The 19,690-nt window shown below is 56.8% G+C and overlaps 1 protein-coding gene across 7 annotated transcripts; it reads left to right on the forward strand.

Moving 5' to 3' along the window:
* Nucleotides 1–42: 42 nt before the first annotated feature.
* On the forward strand, nucleotides 43–16,503 carry MIER2 (MIER family member 2). 7 transcript variants are annotated; one of them, XM_059719474.1, is made up of 13 exons: nucleotides 43–84; nucleotides 4,218–4,305; nucleotides 4,424–4,695; nucleotides 5,369–5,494; nucleotides 6,482–6,605; nucleotides 7,427–7,536; nucleotides 8,178–8,247; nucleotides 10,114–10,265; nucleotides 10,845–10,926; nucleotides 11,054–11,148; nucleotides 11,587–11,714; nucleotides 13,054–13,190; nucleotides 13,795–16,503. In XM_059719474.1, exons 1-13 carry the CDS (start codon nucleotides 76–78, stop codon nucleotides 14,250–14,252), a joined length of 1,851 nt encoding a protein of 616 aa, XP_059575457.1. In that variant the 5' UTR covers nucleotides 43–75; the 3' UTR covers nucleotides 14,253–16,503. The 7 variants fall into 7 exon arrangements, with proteins under 7 accessions (XP_059575457.1, XP_019339633.2, XP_059575456.1 ...); XM_019484088.2 differs by lacking the exon at nucleotides 43–84 and having other exon boundaries at nucleotides 468–4,305; XM_059719473.1 differs by lacking the exon at nucleotides 43–84 and having other exon boundaries at nucleotides 468–4,305; nucleotides 11,587–11,690.
* Nucleotides 16,504–19,690: the final 3,187 nt, after the last annotated feature.

Below are 19,690 nucleotides of genomic sequence, written 5' to 3' on the forward strand. Positions count from 1 at the left end.
GCAGCCAATGAGCGGCCCGCGCCGCATCCGGGGCTCCCGCCCCCCCCCCCCGGCCCCGCTCGCTCACACTCGGCCATGGCGGAGGTGAGTGCTGGGGGGGGCCGGGCCGGGCCTGCCCCGGCCTCTGCCTGGGGGGGCGGCGAGCAGGGGCCGGGGGCTCCCGGGGGGGGCAGCATTGGTTGGGGGCAAACAGGGGCTGGGGTCTCGGGGGAGGGGGGGCAGCATTGGTTGGGGGGCTGGGGTCTCGGGGGAGGGGGGCATTGGTTGGGGGGCAGCAGGGGCTGGGGTCTCCTGAGGGGGCAGCAGGGGCTGGGGTCTCCTGAGGGGGCAGCAGGGGCTGGAGGGAACCGGGGTGTGGGGTCTTTGGGGGGGGGGGGGGGGCACGGGTCTCCGAGGGCAGCAGGATGTGGGGGGGGGGGCAGGAAGGGGGCGTTGGGGGCTGGGTCCCCGGCATCGCACGGCCGCCGCTTTGCCCCGTCCGGCCGAGGAGACGTCCCGCTTGCGCGGCGGGGCGCGCTCCGCCCGTCCCCCCGCCAGCCCCCGGGGTCCGGCCGGCGGTGCCAGGCGGGGGACATGGCGGGACGTGTCCACGGTGAGACCCTCGCTGTGCCGTGGGCTTGGGGAAACGAGCGCCGCAGTCCCGGCCGTCGTCTCCACCGCCGCGAGACATCATTCGCCGCAACAAGCGGCAGCCGGTTCCCACCGCGGCTCGGCCTTCGCACCGGCCCCGGTAAAGCCGCGGGGACGCTGCGCCCGTAGCTGAGCTGAAACGTCGGCCCGGGACTTCGTCGCAGCAGCGTCAAGGAGTTCCTCCGAGCGCGAGGCGTCGAGACGTCCCTCTCCCCCAGCAGCCGTGTGCGTACAGTGATGAGGCGCGCAGGAGGCGCCGGGGACCGTTTGACATCCTGCTAACCGGACTTCGCGGTGAACCCGTCGCAGCTGCGCGGCCCAAGATGGGTCAGAGGGTCTTTTGCCTCGTTCGTTTTGATGAGCTCGGTGCTCAAAAGTTGCCAGGCGGACGTTACCGAGCGAGTGAGCTTCGTATACTCGCTTTCTTTGCCCGGGCCGCAGATCCTGGTCGACACGTGGGGAATACCAGCCCTCTTTTCCCCCAAACTTTCAGGAATGTGGACAAGGCGATGGAGCAAGGAGGAGCGCTTCTGCAATGTGCCGGCGTTGAGAGAGACCCTTTGCGCAGCCATGAGCTGCCTGGAAGTGTCCTGAGAAATCATCACAGTGATTAGAGGAATAAATGGGAAGGGAAACCTCTCTTCGTCCCTCTCCGTCGCTCTCCCCTACTTCCCTGCCAGGGTAGCGGCCGCCGGAGGTGTTATCTCTGCCGGTGCTCTGGACAGACACATAATCCCCTTCCGCTTGAAAACAGCCCCGTGGTCGCTGTGTCTTTTAACAGAGTCCCTGAAAATTTTCGACCTTGCAATCAGGGACAGGGACCCCTGAGTCTTGTTAAGATGGCAAACACAAAAGCGTAAGCGATTAATTAGTCGGCGGTTGCGTTCCTCGATTCTGCCGAAGAAGCGGCGATTTGGGGCAAGTCGGAAGCGGCTCGGATGCCAGCCAGGTTGGTGGGCAAGAGAGCGGCTTTCAGCATCATCACGGGGGGGGCTTTCAAAACCCAACACGACCGCTGTGAGTCGGGCAGGCAGTCGGAGCATACAGCGTGGCCAGGGGCAGGAGCAGCTGCATCTGGGATAAACGCCATCCTTGATCTGGAGGTGGCCTTTCATACCTCGGGGCCATGCTGTTGGCTTCCTTCTGCCAAGCTGACGGTACAATTTTAAGTGTCGGACCACAGCTTTCGCCTTCAAGAGAAATCATCTTCCGTTGGATGGCGACGACTGCAGTCCGCAACATTTCTTCCCTTCTGGAGCCGTTGCAGCCTGGTCTCGCTTCCTAGCCCGTCGCTTTGCCCTGCCTGGCTTGGCCTCACCACGGCCACCCATTAATGTATGGGATGTGTCATCGTGGTGCTTCACGTGCAACATGGTCGAAGCGGAGGTCTGAGAGCAGGTTGCTGGCTCTGCCTGGTCCTTCTGGTCCCTTCTCTGTCCAAATATGCCGTCACCTTTAGATTGGTCTTCATCGCTGCCGTCTTCATGGTGATTTTCAACCTGGGCCAGCTTCCCTTTCCCCTTGATGTCATGCTGCTTCTCAGTTTTGAGTCTTTCCCCATCCTCGCTGATCTGAAGGTGTCCATGATGGGTTTGCATCATTAATATAAGCTCATTTTACTCTTTATTTCACTGCATGGTCTTCACTGACATGTTTCCCAATCAATTTGTCCACACCTGACGATTATACTCAGTCCTTAGTTACAACAGCAGCCTTCCTCTTTGAGTCGTGTTGGACACGTTTCCTTGCTGGCCTCCCAACAGCGCAGTGAGGGAGGTACAGTCCACGGGCAAGTTGTTGCCTCAGGGAACGGGAGACAGATCGGGCAAGTCGCTCGCGGCTGCAGAACGTGAGGTTGGACCCTGCCGTCCTCATGCAGCCAGGGCTGCTTACTCCGCAGACCTTGATTTATAGAGTATTTTTATACTTTGTTGCATCCCGTTGGTCCCCAACGAAGGGACAGTTCCTCTTCTCTTGGGTATAAGCCATCTCCTCCGTGCTAAAGCACTGAAACGGGGTACCTAGAGAGGTGGTGGACTCTCCATCCTTGGAGGTTTTGAAGACCCAGCTAGACAAAGCCTTGGCTGGGATAGTCTAGTTGGGGCTGGTCCTGCTTGGAGCAGGGGGTTGGACCAGATGTGACCTCCCGATGTCCCTTCAACCCTCATTTTCTGTGATTGTATGCTAAAATCTAGGTATGACTCCAAAATAAAGCCTCTCCTAAGCCTTGCCATCTCTTTTCTTCTTTTATCCTGCCATAAACCCCTCCTTTCTAGCACATGCAGCTTCTGGGCTGGCTCCACAAGCCGACAGCGTGGTCTCTAGTGGGGCTGCATCGTTGCTTTATAATCAGACACTGGGGGATGGCGAATTGCAATACACCTTGCCTGCTCCACTGGAGACTCCAGACATTTTTTTGTTGTCGCTGTTCCTCATAGATGAAGGAAAGAAACCCAAGGATGCTTCAAACTCGTATGTCGGTACCTCCTGCTGTAGCCTAGGCCATCAGTCGTAAAAATAACAGTGATTTTTATTTCTGCAGTCTTCGGGGAACCTGGCAGGCACGTTTTTAAGACTGTTGTTCGAAGGCAGGAGTCCGAGTCCTGGTCAGAAAGTCCCGTGAGACTGCGAACATCCATTTTGCTTTATCCATGGTGGGATTTTTGTCTCCTTTTGATTTTTAACCTTTACTTTCTTATCTTACTCTGGCATGAGTTACTGGATGGTGGTAAGTCCCATTCTGTGACGAGGAGTCAGCGCAGCTCGGTTCTTCAAAAGATCCGGGTCTTAATATGTGCTAATTAAAAGAGAACGCTGCCACTTTTGGAGCCGCCGCTGCAATTATCTTCCACACTAGGGTGCCTTCAGTCCACAGGACTGGGGCAGGAGTTGTTATCCACTTGCTCCCTCCTTTGACTGAACTCAAGTCAACAGCATGTCCACGTGCGTCAAGCCGAGGAGCAGCAGATGGTCTGGATTGTCATCCAGACTGCAGCTCCTGTCGCTGCCTGAACTTCCGATTGAGCGTTGGGCGCCAGAAAGCAGGTGCCCACGCTTTTATCCACCTGTCCCATCTTGTTCCCATCCCGCGTTTGCCGCTTGCAGTCGCATCAAATTTCCTTGTGGCCTGCTCAGCTGTTAAAGCAGCTCTTGATCGTCCTGGGGCTTTTCAAGGCAGATAGTTTTAAATTCCACCTCCCCTGCCGGGATCAGAGTGGACAGAATCGCCACCTTAAAATAAAATGTACCGTTTGTCTTTAGAGTAATTTTGTAGCAGCCAAAAATCATCCTCTTGGAGGGCAGGGTATGTCCTGAGGATTTGGGGTCTTAACTTCTGAGAGCATGGAGGTTGGTGTGATGGAGGCAGTTCCTCTAAGGGGAAGCTGGTCTAGATGGAGGAGAGAAAGCCTTAAAGGTCCATGAGATATATGTACAGTGGGTCCCTCTTCTGCCCACGGCAGCCCTTTCGACTGCCCTTTGCAACTTGTGTCTTTTGGGTTTTAATTTAAATGAATTGCATGCAGGAGCTGGCAGCGCATTGTGTTGTTGCAAAGGGATTTCTTATCCAACTTCTTTTCTCTTTGAAGGCCTCGGTCGGCAGGCAGAGTCCACGGGTGGTGCCGTACCCAGCCCACAACCTATGTCCCGGAGAGCCTGGCCTCCAGACTGCAGCAGGTTTGACTCGGCCCATGTTTGGCTTACCCCAGCCCAGCCCCACTTCTCCATCTAGACTCTTCCTCCAGACCGCTTTTGCACCGTGTGGGGCTAACGGCCAGCTTTCTCCTCCCTGCAGTTGTGTCCATGGGCTCAGCTGACCACCGATTCAACCTTGCCGAGATCCTTTCACAGAACTATGGTGTACGAGAAGAGAGGGATGAGGAAGAAGATACACAGGAGAAAGAGAAGTCTTTAGAGGAGCTGGAAAAGAGCTTCAGCCCCTCTCAGGTACACACTGCAAGGGAGGAGAAGGGGACTTGTCTGCCAACTGTTTTGTCCTCCTTGACAGTATTGAAAGCACAGAGCTCCACTGAGGGACATGAACCAGCACTGGTGGATCCACTGGAGGTATAAGGCTGTGGTCTGGCATCTGGATTTGTGGGATGGGTTTGCTCAGGGGACCAGCTATGAGCTTCGGAGTCTTTTGCTTCTAGGTTTCCCGTTCAGATCTGCTCTGCGTCCATAGTGATGAGAACTTGTGGGTGCTCGTATCTGTATGGCAAGGCTGGTTGATTTGGAGTCCGCTTCATGGTGGACAGGGGCCCCATTGCAAAGACCCTGTCTCTTGGTCCCGTTGTGGACGGTCTTTGCTGAATGGGATGTGGAGCATGAGCTTCCTTCTTGGTGATGGGGGTTGTCCCTCCGGGTCAGGCTGGGCATAAAGTGAAAGGATAATTTATGGATGCTTGTTGAGCCCCGTACTCTGGTCTTGAGGGCTGCTAAGGGGCACCTCTTCACCAACAGCAAACTCAGCCTCGAACAAACATCCCCTCGAAGCTGTCACTTAGGGATTTAAATTCCGCAGGTCAGTCCACAGCCCGGAGAAGACCAGCTGGCGGTCGGCCCCTTCAGCCTATGCCTCTGGTCTCCTTCCTGGGAAAGCAGTGCTCAGGGCAGCCCCGAACCTCCTGAATCGCAGAGCGGTCTTGACTGCCTCTGCGCATCTCTGTGTTTACTGCAGCTGGGCTTGTGCTTGGTGATTGTTCCATTCCTGATGAAGCTTTGTCCTCCTCTCGCTCAGAGCAGTGAAATGCCATTCGAGGAGCTGCTTGCACTTTATGGCTATGAGGCATCTGATCCCATCTCGGAGCAGGACAGCGAGAGCAATGGGATCTCTCCTCACCTGCCAGACATGACCCTCGATAAGGTAAGAAGCACTTCTTGGCCACCCATAAGCTACTAGCAAGGGAAGGAGGCAGTGTATCCCTAGTCGCTGTAGGGCTTAGAGCTTAGGGTGTCTAGTGTTGTGGCTCTCAACCTTTTTTAGACTCAAAGCACCCCCGCTCCATAACTTGTGTGCATTGAACAGGAAAACCGAATTGCTTTATTACAGTGTTACCTCCTTGCAGAGGAGCTTTGCCAGCCTGAGCCTGCACTTATTTCCTTAAACCGGCTTATCTCCTCGCACCTTGTGGCACTCTTCAAAGGGTCTCATGGCACCCCAGGGTGCCCGACACCCTGGGTGAGAATCGCTGGCCTGGTGCCTTCCTCCTATTCAGTGAGTTCAAGGCCATTGAATTCCAGTAGGCAGGAGCTGGCCGACCCTTTGAACCCAAAAGAACGGGGCCTGCTTCATCCCGGCTCGCTGTAAGGAAAGCCAGCAGGAAAGTGATAGCAGGAGAGTGAATGCAAGGAATTCAAAGGAGACGAGGGAGAGGGTCCTTGTTAAGGCGAAGGACAAACTAAAAACCCTTTGTGGAATGTGAATTCTGTCCGTGTGGGGCTGTGAATCAAAGGAGATTCACAGGAAGCTGCATGTCTGCTTGGACAGCTATTTCCCCGCTGCCTGTGTGAACCTGATACTCCTCCCACCCTGTCTAAAATCTGTGGCTAGGAGTTTCTCCCTGCTAGGATCTAGGAAAGCCACCCACTCCTCCCTGTGACATCCCTAGGAAACCCCTCTCCTCTTGACCCTCTTAGTAGGAGCCCTGAGGAAACGGCCACAGTGAGAGAGGACCTGAGGGATCATCTAGTCCAGCCGGCTGTATAGATCCCTCTCAGACCCCAGGCATGAGAGGGGAGTCCTGGGAGGTACATGGAGGCAGCTTCTCATGGCAAGGGACGATTTATTCTAGGCCTCCCCCCTTTTTTTTTAATTTAAAAACATTTTTCACTTTCTTGTTGTTGTTAAAAGGAACAAATAGCGAAGGATTTGCTTTCAGGGGAAGAAGAGGAGGAGACGCAGTCCTCGGCCGACGACCTGACTCCATCCGTCACGTCCCACGATGCCTCGGACCTTTTCCCAAACCAGCCTGGCTGTACGTCTCTGATTTCTCACTTACTGTTTGGACCCTGAGTGCCTCAGCGGGACAGTTACTTATTTTGGTGCTGAGAGTAGCATTTGCAGAGGCCAGTCCTTGGGGCTGGCGATGGACCTGGCCCTGACGGTGTGCTTGTGAGAGTTAGGCTGCAGTGACGAGGGGCTAAGGGATACCAGTCAGCTGTCTCATCGGGAAAGAATTCCCTCTGGCTACAAGTCGTAGCTCTGGGGAAGTGAGACCTCTGGTTACATGCTCGGTGTGGATTTCCGAGGCAGCTACACAGCGGGTGAAGTGGGTTGATACAGGGCTTGTTTGGCTTCCTGAAATATCTCAGCCATATGCTCCTCCAGAATCACCCGCTGTAAGACTAGACAGACCCTGCTCTTGTGTGGTAGGGCAGCAGGCAGGATTTCAGCTCTGAGGGCCCAGGGATCCCGTATGATGCGGTTGGAAGGAGGGTACAGCATATAAGTAGGACCGGTGCTCTAATATCTTATGGCTGCACCTTTGTATTGGGGATCTGCAAGGACCCAGGGTAAGAGAGGAGCTTCAGATAAAAGTGTGGGTTGGGCCACCTACCAGTTTTGAGAGTCTTGGTCTTGCTGATTGATCAAATACTGCACGTCTGGAAAGGACTTGAGTTCTGTAGCCTACAAAGAGAATAAATGAGGATCTGGGTAAGTTACCTCTGAAAAAATGGGCCAAGGTTAAACTAACTCGAAGACAGGAAATAAGGGGAAGAAGAGAAGCTAAAGAGGCATGAGGGAGGAGAAGTAAGCCAGCACGTCACTGAACGCCCAACTTCTCCTTTCTCACAGCCAACAACTTCCTTGCCGATGAAGACAAGGAGCCCTGCTCTTCCCCGTGCGCTTCCTCCATGGCAGAGGATTCAGAAGAGGACTCCATCCCATCCAACGAGTGTAAGAAGGTGAGTCACTGAACCTGCAGCCCATGCTCTGTGCCCCAAGGGGAGAAAGCAAAGCCTGTCACAGGGACCACAGTAACCTGTGGTGTGTCCGTGGGGAAGCCGCTGCGATGCTCTGTGTGTTGTATTCTGGAGAAGGTCAAGGCAGACACAGCTTTTCGCTCAGCCTGCAGCCTCCGTCTGTGGTCTGCAGCTGAGGATATCTTGATTATGGGGGGACTGTGCTGCTCCTTCCGTAGAAGAAATGATGGCTTTTACATGTCCAGGATAGGAGGGAGATGGAGACTCCCAGTACCCACCCTGGATAGGGGTGATGGGTGAAGGAAGATCTAGGTGCAGGTGACTCACGTGCTTGGCAAGGTGAGGAAGATCTGCTGCATCTCCAGCTCTAGGGGCTGACAGCAGTTTTGCCCTAAACCTGTAGTATTCAGACTGGCATCAAACCCGTACGATCCCCAACTCGACATTTGTTTGAATACTTCCTAGGTTTCTGGGTAGACAAAATCCTTGTGGATTTTGCAGAACACAGTCTGCTGCCGTATTTAACAGTGCAAGATAAGCTTTCTTTGTCCTGCAACTGATTCTAGCCCCTGCATGGTGCACAGCAGTCTCCTACTAAATCCCTTTCTTGTGGTGATTTCCAGGAGATCATGGTCGGTCCTCAGTACCAGGCTGCAGTCCCCATCCTCCATTTACAAAGGCACAGTGAAAAAGGTGAGAGACTGTCCTTTCTCTGGCTTCAACATCTGCACTGAGTATCATCTGGGTACAAGGCCTCTAGCCTGGGTGGTTTGATTTATCCGGCTTTGCAAGCGGGCCCTGCAGCCTGTGGGGGCTGCCACAGCTGGACCACTATTGGTTCTCAGGCTAGCTGTCTAGTTTAAAACAAGCTCGAGTATCCCCACACTGCATTGCAATCCCAGATGTGATGTATCCGGTGTGTCTGACTATACTCTCCTAGCAAAGGGCATGGAACAGTTGTCACCCATGTGTTTTGAATCACAAAATGGGTGCCCCGCAAGAAGTCAGCAGCCATGACTGTTTACAACACACCCGCAGGTGCAGTTTGCTGTGTGTGACCTGGCAGCTTGCAGTGGCTATCAGATTATGTACGGGAAAGAATGCAAAGCTGTGATTAATTTTTGGAGGCTCTAGTAACAGACACCTGCATTCTTGGAAGGTTGTATTGTCCCTGCATTCCTGACGCGCCTTCAGGCTGGGAAATGGCATGAAGTTAAGGGTTTTCAGGTGGCAAAGAGGAAGTCGAGGGTCTCAGCCACAGCCGGAGAGAAGACCCTCCTTCCCAGTGATCTTTTAGTCTTTCAGTGGCAATGAGTGGTAGCCGACATCATTCGCATGTGCATTTTCATGCAACCCCACTCGGGCCCATCTCAGTTCACCGTTAGATCGGGTCACTCAAAGCCAGGCTGAGGGGATCAGGTTGGCTGATTGTTTCGATGCCTAAAACTCATGCCCTCGGCACCACCTCTCAGGGCCTGCCACGCAGGCAGGCAGCAAGAAGCCTCTTCAGAAATGACTCACTTCCTCCATCACTCACTCTCTGGGTAGGTTTAAGGAGATACCTTCACTCATTTTAGACTCAAATGCTGCAAAGTGCCCAGCGCTGTTAACGCCTCCGGAAATCAGTGGGAGGGAAGGGCTCTGGCTGCCTTGCAGGCGGCGGTCCAAGGGCTTGGGGACTAATTCTCCGGTGTCGCACGTCACTTCCAAAGTGGATGTGAAGTGGTAGTAGCCCTCAACAGTGGCCTTTTTATGTCCTTTCTGCGCTGGCTTTGACTCAGTGTGAACAAGCACTGAAGGGGCAGGACAATGGGGAATCAAAGCCTTTGTCTTCCCAACTAAATAAATATCATTTGAGAAGCACATTCAGTGCTGGGGGTTACAAAGCCACGCATCTGAATACAAACATTTCTGTGACTTTTATTTGTATTTAATTGCTAAGCCTTTGTTTTCTGTTTGCTTTGTGTGGCTTTTCTTTTTTTTCTTTTTTCTCACCGTTCCTCCGTATTGTTACGAACCGCTGAGAGAGCAATGCGCAGCCTTGTGCTCGCAGCTGAGGGCGGAAGGGGGCAAGCAGCGTGCTTCTGCTATTCTTACCTGACAAAACCGCCTTCCAAGCTAGTGCACTGTTGAGTGGCCTGAAGGCTACGCCTTTTTGAGCCTTGGTGATGGCAAAATTGAACAGGCTAAGTGGTAGCTTAAAGCCAGCCCTTTAAAGCAGCCTGTATTAACATGTTAATACTGTGTTATCCGGTGATCCTAGAGGACTTCTCTGCAGCCACCCCCCTCTACCCCAGCCTTCATGAAAAGCCAAGGTTAAAGGAGTCCTTGCAAAACACTGAAAAATAAGAGCCTCTGGCTCATGGGGCAAAGGGGAGAGTTGGGAGCCAGCAGCCCTCTACTGTAGATTCAGGAGGGAAAGCTCCCAAGTGCTGTGAGCTTCAGCACCCCAGAGATGGGTTTTCTCTCTGAGATGCCCCCCTGCACACCAGCCTGGGGGAGCAGCGGTGCTGTCTGACTGCTGAGCTCATCCCTGACATGCCCTGCCGTCCCCCGCAGTCTACGAGAACGAAGATCAGTTGCTGTGGGACCCCAACATCCTGCCCGAGAGGGAGGTGGAAGAGTTCCTGTACCGAGCGGTGAAGCGGCAGTGGGACGAGCTGGCCAGCATCAGCCTGCCCGAAGGAGAGATGGTGAAGGACAACGAGCAGGTGAGTGGGAGCCAGGGCTCTGCCCAGCCACTGGGGTCTCAATTTCCAATGAGCCAGTTTGGTTTGGGGGATGGACAGAGTCACATTGGCTGCAGGGGCAAGCAGCAGAATTAGGGAGCTCCAAGACAGGTCAGATGAGAAGAGCAAGACCCTACAGAGCCTCTCTGGAGCTGAAGGGGCCCCTCGGGTCTGTCACGGCTGCTGCGGAGATGAGCCAGAGGGAATAATTCTCTGTTAGGGACTGAGCTCAGCTGGGTCCTGCCATTTTGGAGCACAGCAGACAAGCTCAGCTGACATTTTGTAGGGGTTACATTGCCACTGCCTTGCTCTGCTGGCCCTTGAATACAGGTGTGGGAGGACACGTATGCACCCTTGCTGCGTGCCCCCATTCCCTGAGAGGTGCTGGGAACCTTCCCATGTGGAGCTGCCCTGGGTGACGGTCTGAAATTGGGGTGGCGGAGAGGTGGCTGCAGAGGCAAACGTGTTCCCCAGGCTGCGAGCCTGAGCTGTAGCTGAGCCCATCGGCGACATGCTAATCCGGTGCGTGTGATCAGCTGGGGGATCCGTTCTGTTCCCTAGGCTCTGTATGAGCTGGTGAAATGCAACTTCAATGCGGAAGAGGCTCTGCGGAGGTTACGCTTCAACGTGAAGGTCATCAGAGGTGAGCAATGCGAGGGGCTGGATTGTCTCGTGGAGTAGCCGCTTAGTGTCCTGTCCGTCTGTCTGTCTCTCTGCCCCAACTCCTGGGACTCTGGAGCATTTGACATTCCCATTTCCTCCTGCTGCAGATGAGCTCTGTGCCTGGAGCGAAGAGGAGTGCAGGAACTTCGAGCACGGCTTCCGGGTCCACGGGAAGAATTTCCATCTCATCCAAGCGAACAAGGTAACGAGCTGTGCGCGTCAGCTAGTGCTGGGCGCGGGTTTGAAGCCTCGGTTCCTCCGGGGAAAGGAAGACTACCAAGTTCCAAGCCCAGCTGCGATGCTGGCTTCTCCCACCTGAAAAGCAGAGATCATAAGAGTGACAACATCAGAGCATGAGGCTCCAGCTCATTAGCACTTTCTAGGCAAGAGTCTTTCCAAACACTTGACTCTTGCAGCGTTTAGGTGAGTCCCATGTGCAGGGAGCGTGCAAAGACCTCTCCTTTGCAAGGAGAGCTGGGGGGGTCTGGTAGTCAGGACATGGGGTGGATGATGCTGGGTCTGGGCTTGGGGCCCGGCTGTGAGAGTGAGGTTGCTTCTCCACACCTATAAAGCAGGGTGACACACAGCTGCCCCGTGAAACTCTCTCGGTGCAAGTGGCTGACCGCCCTCTCCCCCCCAGGTGCGCACCCGGTCGGTGGGCGAGTGCGTGGAGTACTACTACATGTGGAAAAAGTCGGAGCGCTACGACTACTTCACGCAGCAGACTCGCTTCGGAAGGAAGAAGTACGTCCTCCACCCTGGAGCCACGTGCGTGGAATATTCTCACACTAATCTCAGTAACATGCCTTCCTGCGGAGGAACCCGGCCTCCACCCCCTCCCCTCCAGCTAGGGGCCTCTTAAACCAGTGGTTCTCGACCCTTGTAGACTCAGGGCATCCTTGGTTAGACTCAAGGAACCCTGCAGAAAGTGCCAGCTCTTAGTTTTCACTCAGTTTTTTTGACTGTGGAAGAATATTAGAGCATTTTTTCCATTGCAAGGACCTCAGAGAGACCACAGCCGGTCAGTGCTTTGGACACTCTGGATTCCTATTTGAGATCTCTGGGTTTATCTCGTGAATCATGGTTGCACACCCAACAGTGCTAACATTGTGTGAAGCCCCACAGCACCCTTGAAAGGATCTAAAGGTACCCCAGGGTGCCACGGTGCCTGGTTGAGAATCACTGCTTTAAACATTGCTCCCCCCGCTTTTATTTAAACCACAGAAGATGGGAAGTGTCCTGGAGGGGAGTCCCCAGGGCCTGCAGACAATCAGCTGCACCCTTTGCCCATAGGACGTAGCCAACCTCAGCCTGGGCACCTTTTTCCCAGGTGTCACTAGTTGGCAGTATTGTCTCTCAGTATCTATGGTCCTAACGTGCTCATTTTTCCATACGCATCCTTACTGCCAGGAGTGGAGGATCCACATGGATCCATTTCTCTCTTCCAAAAATACCAAGGGGGGACAAAAAAATGAAAAACTCCCTTATTTTTGCCTTTTTTGTAAACTTGAATGTCCTGTTATTTTTTTTTCTCTTTTCAGTTGGACTCTGCTGCTCATAAGAGCAGATCCCACTTAAAACAGCTGACAAGCAGCAAAAAAAAAAAAGGGAACAACCCCATATTTTGTTTCTGGGATTGTTCAGTCACAGAAATGTTGGAGCCTTTGATTTCTTGGCCTTGATTCAGGGCATGAAACATTCTGAAAAAGCTCAAAAAAAGTTCTTGGGGCGGCAGTTCCCAGCCCAGCTCTCTGTGCCAGCGCGCTCGCGGTGCAGCAGGCTCTGGCTGTGCGCGGGGGGGGAGAATGTGCATCCATTGAAACTCCTGGGGGAAGAAGGGAAGGCTGCAGGTCCAGGGTGCCGAGCTCAGCTGAGGCTAGAAAGCAACAGGGTTTTGATGCTGGTTTCATCTGCTCTGGTTTTCACTGTCACCCTTCACCAGTGCGAGATCCCAGCCGGGCCTTGTAGGTGCTGAGCGGAAGGTGTTGGCACAGTGGGCTGCTTGCTGCCTGTGGTGCAGGGAATGCTGCCCCCACCCCACGTCCCTCTGCAGGGTGTTCGCCCCTCCTCGCTCCACGGAGAGTCACGGCCACCTCTCTCCCTGCAGGGACTATGCAGAGAACGACTTGGACGGAGGCGAGGTGGAGAACGCTGGCCGGGCCCGGAGCTCGCCGCCCATTCCCTCTGCTACCAGCTGCCTGGACTCCCACTTCAGCCAGGACCCCCTGGCCATCGAGAGCACAGGTAACTTCCTTGCCTTCCACCTGGGCGTGCTGCAGCGGCTGCAGTCCCGCGGCTCTTGGAGACGGGGCTCTGTTGGCCTGCCTCTTGCGACCTGCCGTCTAACCAAGGCCCTTCTCCACGGCCTAGACCCCAGGGCAGGGCGCAGTGCTGAGGCAAGAGGCTTATCTGCCCCATCAGCATGTAGCCAGGGACATGCAGTTGGGCTCCATACAGGTCAGATGTAGGGAGAATCTAGAGAAGCTCCCTCTTCCACCACCCTGATAAACCTGAGCTTGACATCTGCATGTTGGGGAGAAACGCAGGGGCGGGATGGGGAGGGGGAGAAGACTCCTGGAGTCTCCCATGAATTGTTCACCTAAATTTCCCTAAAACCCTGAAGTCTCCCCTTAACCCGTGAGCGTCCTGCCTCTTCTCTCCTTATATGCATCCCGCGCTGCACTGACACGGGGCTTGGCTGTTCTAGCAAAGGGTCACTGCTGCGCTCGGTCACACGGGCTTGTCACAGGCCTGAGCAGGAAGCCCCTTAGCATGCGACAGACAGGCACCGTCTCTTCTGCCCTCACCCTCCTGTCTGTGTTCCTCCCCTTGCTGTCGCACCATGCAGAGCCCCTGAGCGTGGAGAGTGCAGCCTGCAGCCTGGGCAGCACGAGCGAGTCGGGCCAGGGCTACGAGTGCAGCACGCCCTCAGAGACAAACTGTTCCTTCGACCCTGCCGAGGAGCCAGCCTCGAGCACGCGGTGCCCCGGGACCCCCTCAGAGACGGGGATCTACCCGCTGCCCCCGGCAGGCCCGGACCCGGCGGACAAAGCAGAGACATTGCAGAGCTCCGGCGAGACGATAGCCATGGACTTCACACTCCCCGCAGACATGGGCGAAGGCTTGCCTTTAATCGCTGGCCGCGTGGATTTGGGCACAGCCCCCGAGGCAGTGGTGGCCCCAGCTCAGGTGTCCTTATCGGTCACGGATTTCAGCATCATTGGCATCGGGGATGTGAATAGCTTCCTAGCAGCCCACCAGGCCTGCCCAGCGCCCATGGCCCAGTCAGAGCCATTGTCGCAGTGAGCCTCCGCTCACAAGCATGTCACAGATGGAGCTGGGACCTGGACCTCACCGAGTGAATTCCTTGGACCTCTCTGTTTCACGGGGACACTTGAGAGCCATCGGTCAGAATCCGTCTTTCCATCCTCCGTGATCCACAACCAGACACCTCTTTGCTCTCGTGCTCGTCAACAGGGGAGGTTTTAGTGGGGGAGTCGGTGACCCCCCCTCCCTGCCCATGCATCGCCACGGGCAGCACTATGCTGGTCAGACAGCCCCTGCCCTCCAGGCAGAGGAGGGGGCTGTCGCAACAGGGGACACATCGTGGGCATTTTGGGGGTGTCACTGGAGCTGCAGGCGCGCAGGAAGCAAGCACAGGCAGAGCGGGGGCCGTCTGGCTGCCGGGCCGGGCGCTGGTCCCAAAGGCAGTCCCTGCCGCGTTCTGTGTTGCAATAGAAGTGCTTCTCTCTCCCCATCCTTCCCGATGGCAGGACCTTGCCTGTTGGTCTGTTGGTCCCGGCAGCAGGCGTGCGTGTCCAGCTGTTTGTCCAGCCCCCACACTACCAGGGCCAGATGAGGCATAGCCTGTCCCTACCCACTGTGGGGAAGGCCTCAGTCCATTATCAGGGGCAGTTGTACATTGCCCAGTTCACCTCCCTTCCAGTACTTACTGGGGCCTGTGCTGTGGAGAACCTGGATCCAGGGATAAAGCTGGGCTGCTAACAAGAGGAGTCTGTAGACAGACTGCTGGAGTCACACTAACCCAGTGCTTGTGAGCCTATTGCTGCAGTGGACAGCACAGCCGGCCCCGTGGAAGGGTTAAACTGAGACAAGCAGCCTGCAGATGTGCCCAGGTGGCTCCAAACTGGTCTGTCTGGGAAGAAAGCAAGGGAAAGGGCTGGGAAAGGGGGTGCAGTGATTGAGTCGGCTCTTGCTCTGCCTGTCCAAGGGTTTAAAGTTGAGTAGAAGAGACGGGGCAGGGGGCACGGCCTCTGCGCACATAGCGTGTGCCCCATCCTGTGCCAGGCGTGTCAAACCCAGGCGCTTCTCTAAGGTGAAACCGGGGTGCACACCCATGCACCTCGAGTACGGAGCGCCCAGCCCTGGCAGGATGCCTTGTGTGCCTGGGCATCTCTGCCCCTGCGTGCCAGCATGTGCACGTGCCGCAGGCAGGGAGGCTCAGCCGTGGGGCATCGATGCTGGCAAACCCTGCACTGATTCCTGGCACGGGACCTGGGCTGGAGCCTGCCTCAGCCCCAGGGCTCCCGAATGTGACAAGGAAACTCTGATGTCCTAAGAGAAAGGGATGTGTTTGCTGCCAGGGCCTTGCCAAGGTGGCAGGGACTCCGGGCCCTGTGCAGAGTGCCAAACTGACCCAGGTGCCTGGCGTGGGGAGCCCAGGTCCGGGGTGTGCTGCTGGCTAAAGCCTCTTCTCCACTTCCTTGTGAGCACCCTCTCCACCCTCAGCCAGGGACTGCTGCCTCCCCACCTGCCGTGCGGGCCTCCAACCCGATCCCCCCGCTGCTCTCCCTGCACACGGGTTTCTTAATCGCTGCCTTCAGGTCTCGGCCTGGAGCCAGCCTTGCTCTGATGGATTTAAATGCAGTGACACGCAAGGGGCCCGGATCTATCTCCACGCGAGGAGGGGGGCACAAAAGGCGCCGAGTCGCAGCGTGTTTGATGCCCAGCTGGGCGTCAAGTCAGACCCTGTCTCCTATCTCAAACCCCGCAGCTCTGCATAGGGCCGGGGCACGACTCAGCTGAGGGACGTCACACTCCAAACCCAGCCGACTGCATTGGCCGGACGTCGGGTTGTGAGACCCACCAGCGTCCAAGGCCGGGAGTAGGAAGCAAAGGTCCTGCCCTGAGCCCGGACCCTCTCTCCAGAGCCTTCCCTTGCTGAAGGGAGACAGGGCAAGCAACCGGGACGGGGCACACGGGGTACCCCGGTGCCCTCCCAGGTGGGTGCAGTGGCCCACAGCTCCTCCGCCCGCAGCTCTTCCTCCGGTTCGGTTTGTCTCGTGCCCCAGCGCGGCGGGGAGACATCTCTTATTTATATCCTTCCATGTTGTTTACAGCTGCACGTGGGGCTGGATCGGGAGCGCGGCAGGGGCAGGCGGGACGGGGGGGGGTCGGTCATCATTCCTGTCCTTCTCCTACAAAGCACATTTTGTCTCCAGCCGCGCCCCCCGGGAGGCCCCACACTGTGAAGTGATACTGCCTTGAATACCCCTCGCCGTTATTTATTTAATTAAAAACCTGATTTCAAAGCAGAGCAGGGGCCTGGCTCGTGTTTGCTGCGGCGGCAAGGGGAAGGGCTCCAAGCAGGCGCGACGCCTTCGCTCCCACAAGCAGGGCACGCAGCTCCTGCCCGCAGCTGGTACAGCAGAGCCCTCCCTGGTGCCCATCGCGGAGGAGCTCACTTCATAGTCATAGAAAGGGAGGGTTGACGGGACCTCAGGGGGTCACATCTAGTCCAGCCCCCTGCTCCAAGCAGGACCAGGCCCAACTCCATCATCTCAGCCAAAGCTTGGTCTCCTCGTGTCTTAAAAACCTCCAAGGATGGAGAGTCCACCTCCAGCCCCGTATCGCCTGCTGGGTTTCACGGGCCTGTGACCAGCGAGGCAGTAAGCAGCTGCCTCCTTCATACCCAGCGTGACGGCCAGTATAGAAATACCAGCGTATCGTGCCAATGAGGCCCCTTTGTGCCAGTAGACCTGTGCCCACCATGGGAGCGCTGGCACGACGGTTACAGCCACGATCGCAGGGCTAATAGCTGGGCCGTGCAGAAGGCAGCGTGATGCGATGCGGCTCAGTTCTCGTTGCCCGCAGGTCTTGGAGCGCGAGAGGAGCTGCGTCGGCCGGGCCCTCCCCAGATGCCAGGAAGAGGCCTGTGGGTCTGCGCACACCGCTGGTCCCGCCACCGCGAGCACGCGCAGGCTGATGCCATGTCCATCTATGCCAGCATCGCTCCAGCTGGCTTCTGCTTCCCACCCTTACCTGTGAAAGTCAAGCTGAGCAGTGGGGAGCCAGTTGTGCAACTTCTGGGTCCTTCAATCCAAGCAGCGAGACCGGCCTGGCCGTGAAAGTGCTCGCTAGACAGACGCTTGGGGCCAGGGAGCAGCCAGCTGCGATGCTCTCCCTCCCTGCCCCAATTTCAATCGCTGAGGTTCCTCTAGCAGCTTCTGCTCACATGGCCTTTGGCCCGCAGACTCCAGGAGAGGCGTGGGAGTAGTCCCTGCTTCAACCGGAGGTGAATCAGCGCTAGGGAAGGGCAGAGAGACTTGCCTAAGGCTGCACAGTGAGTCAGTGGCAGAGATAAGAGGACCCCGGAGTCCTGGCAGCCCACCCTGTTCTAACCACTAGTCCATCCCTCCTCCCAGAGCTGGGAATCGAAGTCCCCACTGCCTTAGTAGCGCCCTATCACGATCCTTGATGGCCCTGCATGGCTGGAGATCCTCCGGCTCCTCTCCCCCGGGCCCTTCCTAAGGGGAGGTATCAACAGGCCCAGACCTAAGCCTGAGCAGAACGGGTGGGTGCTTGGAGGCACCGTTTGTCGGGTGCCTCCGGGCCTGGAAACATCAGATCCCTTCCCCATCCCTGACAGCGAGATGCCACCCTGAGCCCTGGCTGTCTCCTCCTCCCCTTCATAGCAATTGGCCAGGGCAGGGCTTCTCCTCCCCTGCTCCACCCCTGCTCCAGGCTGCAAAGCCCCCTCCCTGCCCACCTGTGAACAGGGTGCCTGGGCACTTCTAGAGCCGAGCTGGCAGCCGGCTGCTGGGGACCAGCCCTGGGGCTACCACCTCCCCCCCGACCCAGACGTAAGGACAGGAGGAAAGGTAAGTGCTGCCTTGGACAGGCTCGAGCGCTGGAGACTTTGGAAAGGCTGCATGCAGCAGCCAAGGGCGTGCATGTGTGTAACGGAGCACAAGAGCCGGCATGTGTGAGACACGCATGTATTTGCATGTGTGAAGTGGCACACGGCTGGTAGCATGTACGGGACGCGTGCGTCGTGCTTCCTAGACCAGCTCCTTTTGGAAGCGGTTTAATAAGTGATGGATCCGGGTTAAAAGCGCCTTTCAGCGGGCTCGAGGGGCTGGGGCAGCGCTGGAGCAGCCGAAGGGGATGGCGGCGCTGGAAGACAGCCTGGCAGAGCCCGAGAGAGGCATGGGCACAACACGTTCGTGCTGCGGGAAGGTTTGTGGGGGGAGGGAAGCCTTGAGTCGCGTGTGATGTGGAAGTGCGTGCATGTTCACATGCATGTGCATCCCATGTGCTCTGGGAGAGGAAAGAGTCTGACATGTCAGGCTTCAGATCCAATCCGACCCACTGTGAACCTCCCCAGCCCCCCATGCACATGGCCCCTCGGTTGCTGGAGCCTGGCAGGGCTGTGCTCGGAGCTGTACGTGGCAGGTGCCTGGGGAGCCCTGGACAAAGAGGAACCAGAAGATCACTGGAAGTCGGGCCAGCCTGCCCCACTTGCCTCCCCACTTTGCTTAGAGAGCATCCAGACCTGCCCGTCCCCCGATAGGCACCACTGAGTCATGCCCAGCCTGCACCATCATGGTGGTTGTGATCTGCTGAGCGTGTCGGGTGGATCTCTGCAGATCCCCACGGCCCTGGCCTGACCTGCCCCCACTACATGATCCCTAATGTATTGCTCCTCCCAGCCCAGAGGGAGTCAGGGGTTCACGGACAGCCGTGGCATGCAAAGACAAGGGCAGCAGGAGGCTGCTGGCTACTCAGGGGTGCACAGATCTCACCCTGCTCCTGGCTGGGGAGATGCCCGGTGCTTACCCACGGCATCCCCTGGGCTCGGCGTGAGCTGCCACCCCAGCAGCGCATGCCTACTCCAGCACCCCAGCAGCACATGCCCATCCAGCATCCCACTCCAGCACCCCAGCAGGGTGCATGGGTCCAATGCCCGGGCGTGGGGGCATCTGCCAGGCACCAGCTCATCCCACGAGCGCCCGCAGCTTCTGATCTCGAAGGGGAAGCCCAGAGCTCAGCCCCGCTCCAAATGGGTCTGGGGGCGTCGTTCGCACAGAGCGGTCTCCCCCTGATCCCCTCTGCCAAGCTGCGAACGTCTCGCCCTGCCGGCGCTGGCAGCGAGAAGCATCATTGCTGGCGGTGATTGCCTATTTAGCGCCAAGCTGCCGCTCCCTGAAGAGACATTCAGCCGCCTGCGCTGCTTTATAGTCTGCGCCGAAGAGTTAGTCTCCGGCTGGGGACAGGCTGTAACCCTCCCTGATGGTTAGCAGACGTGTAACATGTGCAGCGAGCCTGGGACTGGCTTTGCCGAACAGCCAGGCTGGGCTCCCTGGGCTTCCTGTGCAGCTTGTTCTTGCTTTGGCATCCTTTTATTCCCCTGAAGGGGCCCATTGATAAAGAATATGAGACTAAAGGGCAGGCGGCTCCGTCAGCAGCAGCTCTGGGGGTCCAGAGCGGGGGCAGGAGCTGGT

The sequence above is a fragment of the Alligator mississippiensis genome, chromosome 16 (assembly GCF_030867095.1).
Source record: "Alligator mississippiensis isolate rAllMis1 chromosome 16, rAllMis1, whole genome shotgun sequence".
Lineage (NCBI taxonomy): Eukaryota > Metazoa > Chordata > Crocodylia > Alligatoridae > Alligator > Alligator mississippiensis.

Excerpts from the sequence above, each read along its gene's own strand:
- MIER2 (XM_019484088.2), top strand. The coding sequence starts at position 4,140 with ATGAATTGCATGCAGGAGCTGGCAGCGCATTGTGTTGTTGCAAAGGGA. Across the intron at positions 8,248-10,113 it reads ACAAAGGCACAGTGAAAAAG|TCTACGAGAACGAAGATCAG; the intron begins GTGAGAGACTGT and ends CGTCCCCCGCAG. Across the intron at positions 11,715-13,053 it reads GTCCTCCACCCTGGAGCCAC|GGACTATGCAGAGAACGACT; the intron begins GTGCGTGGAATA and ends CTCTCCCTGCAG.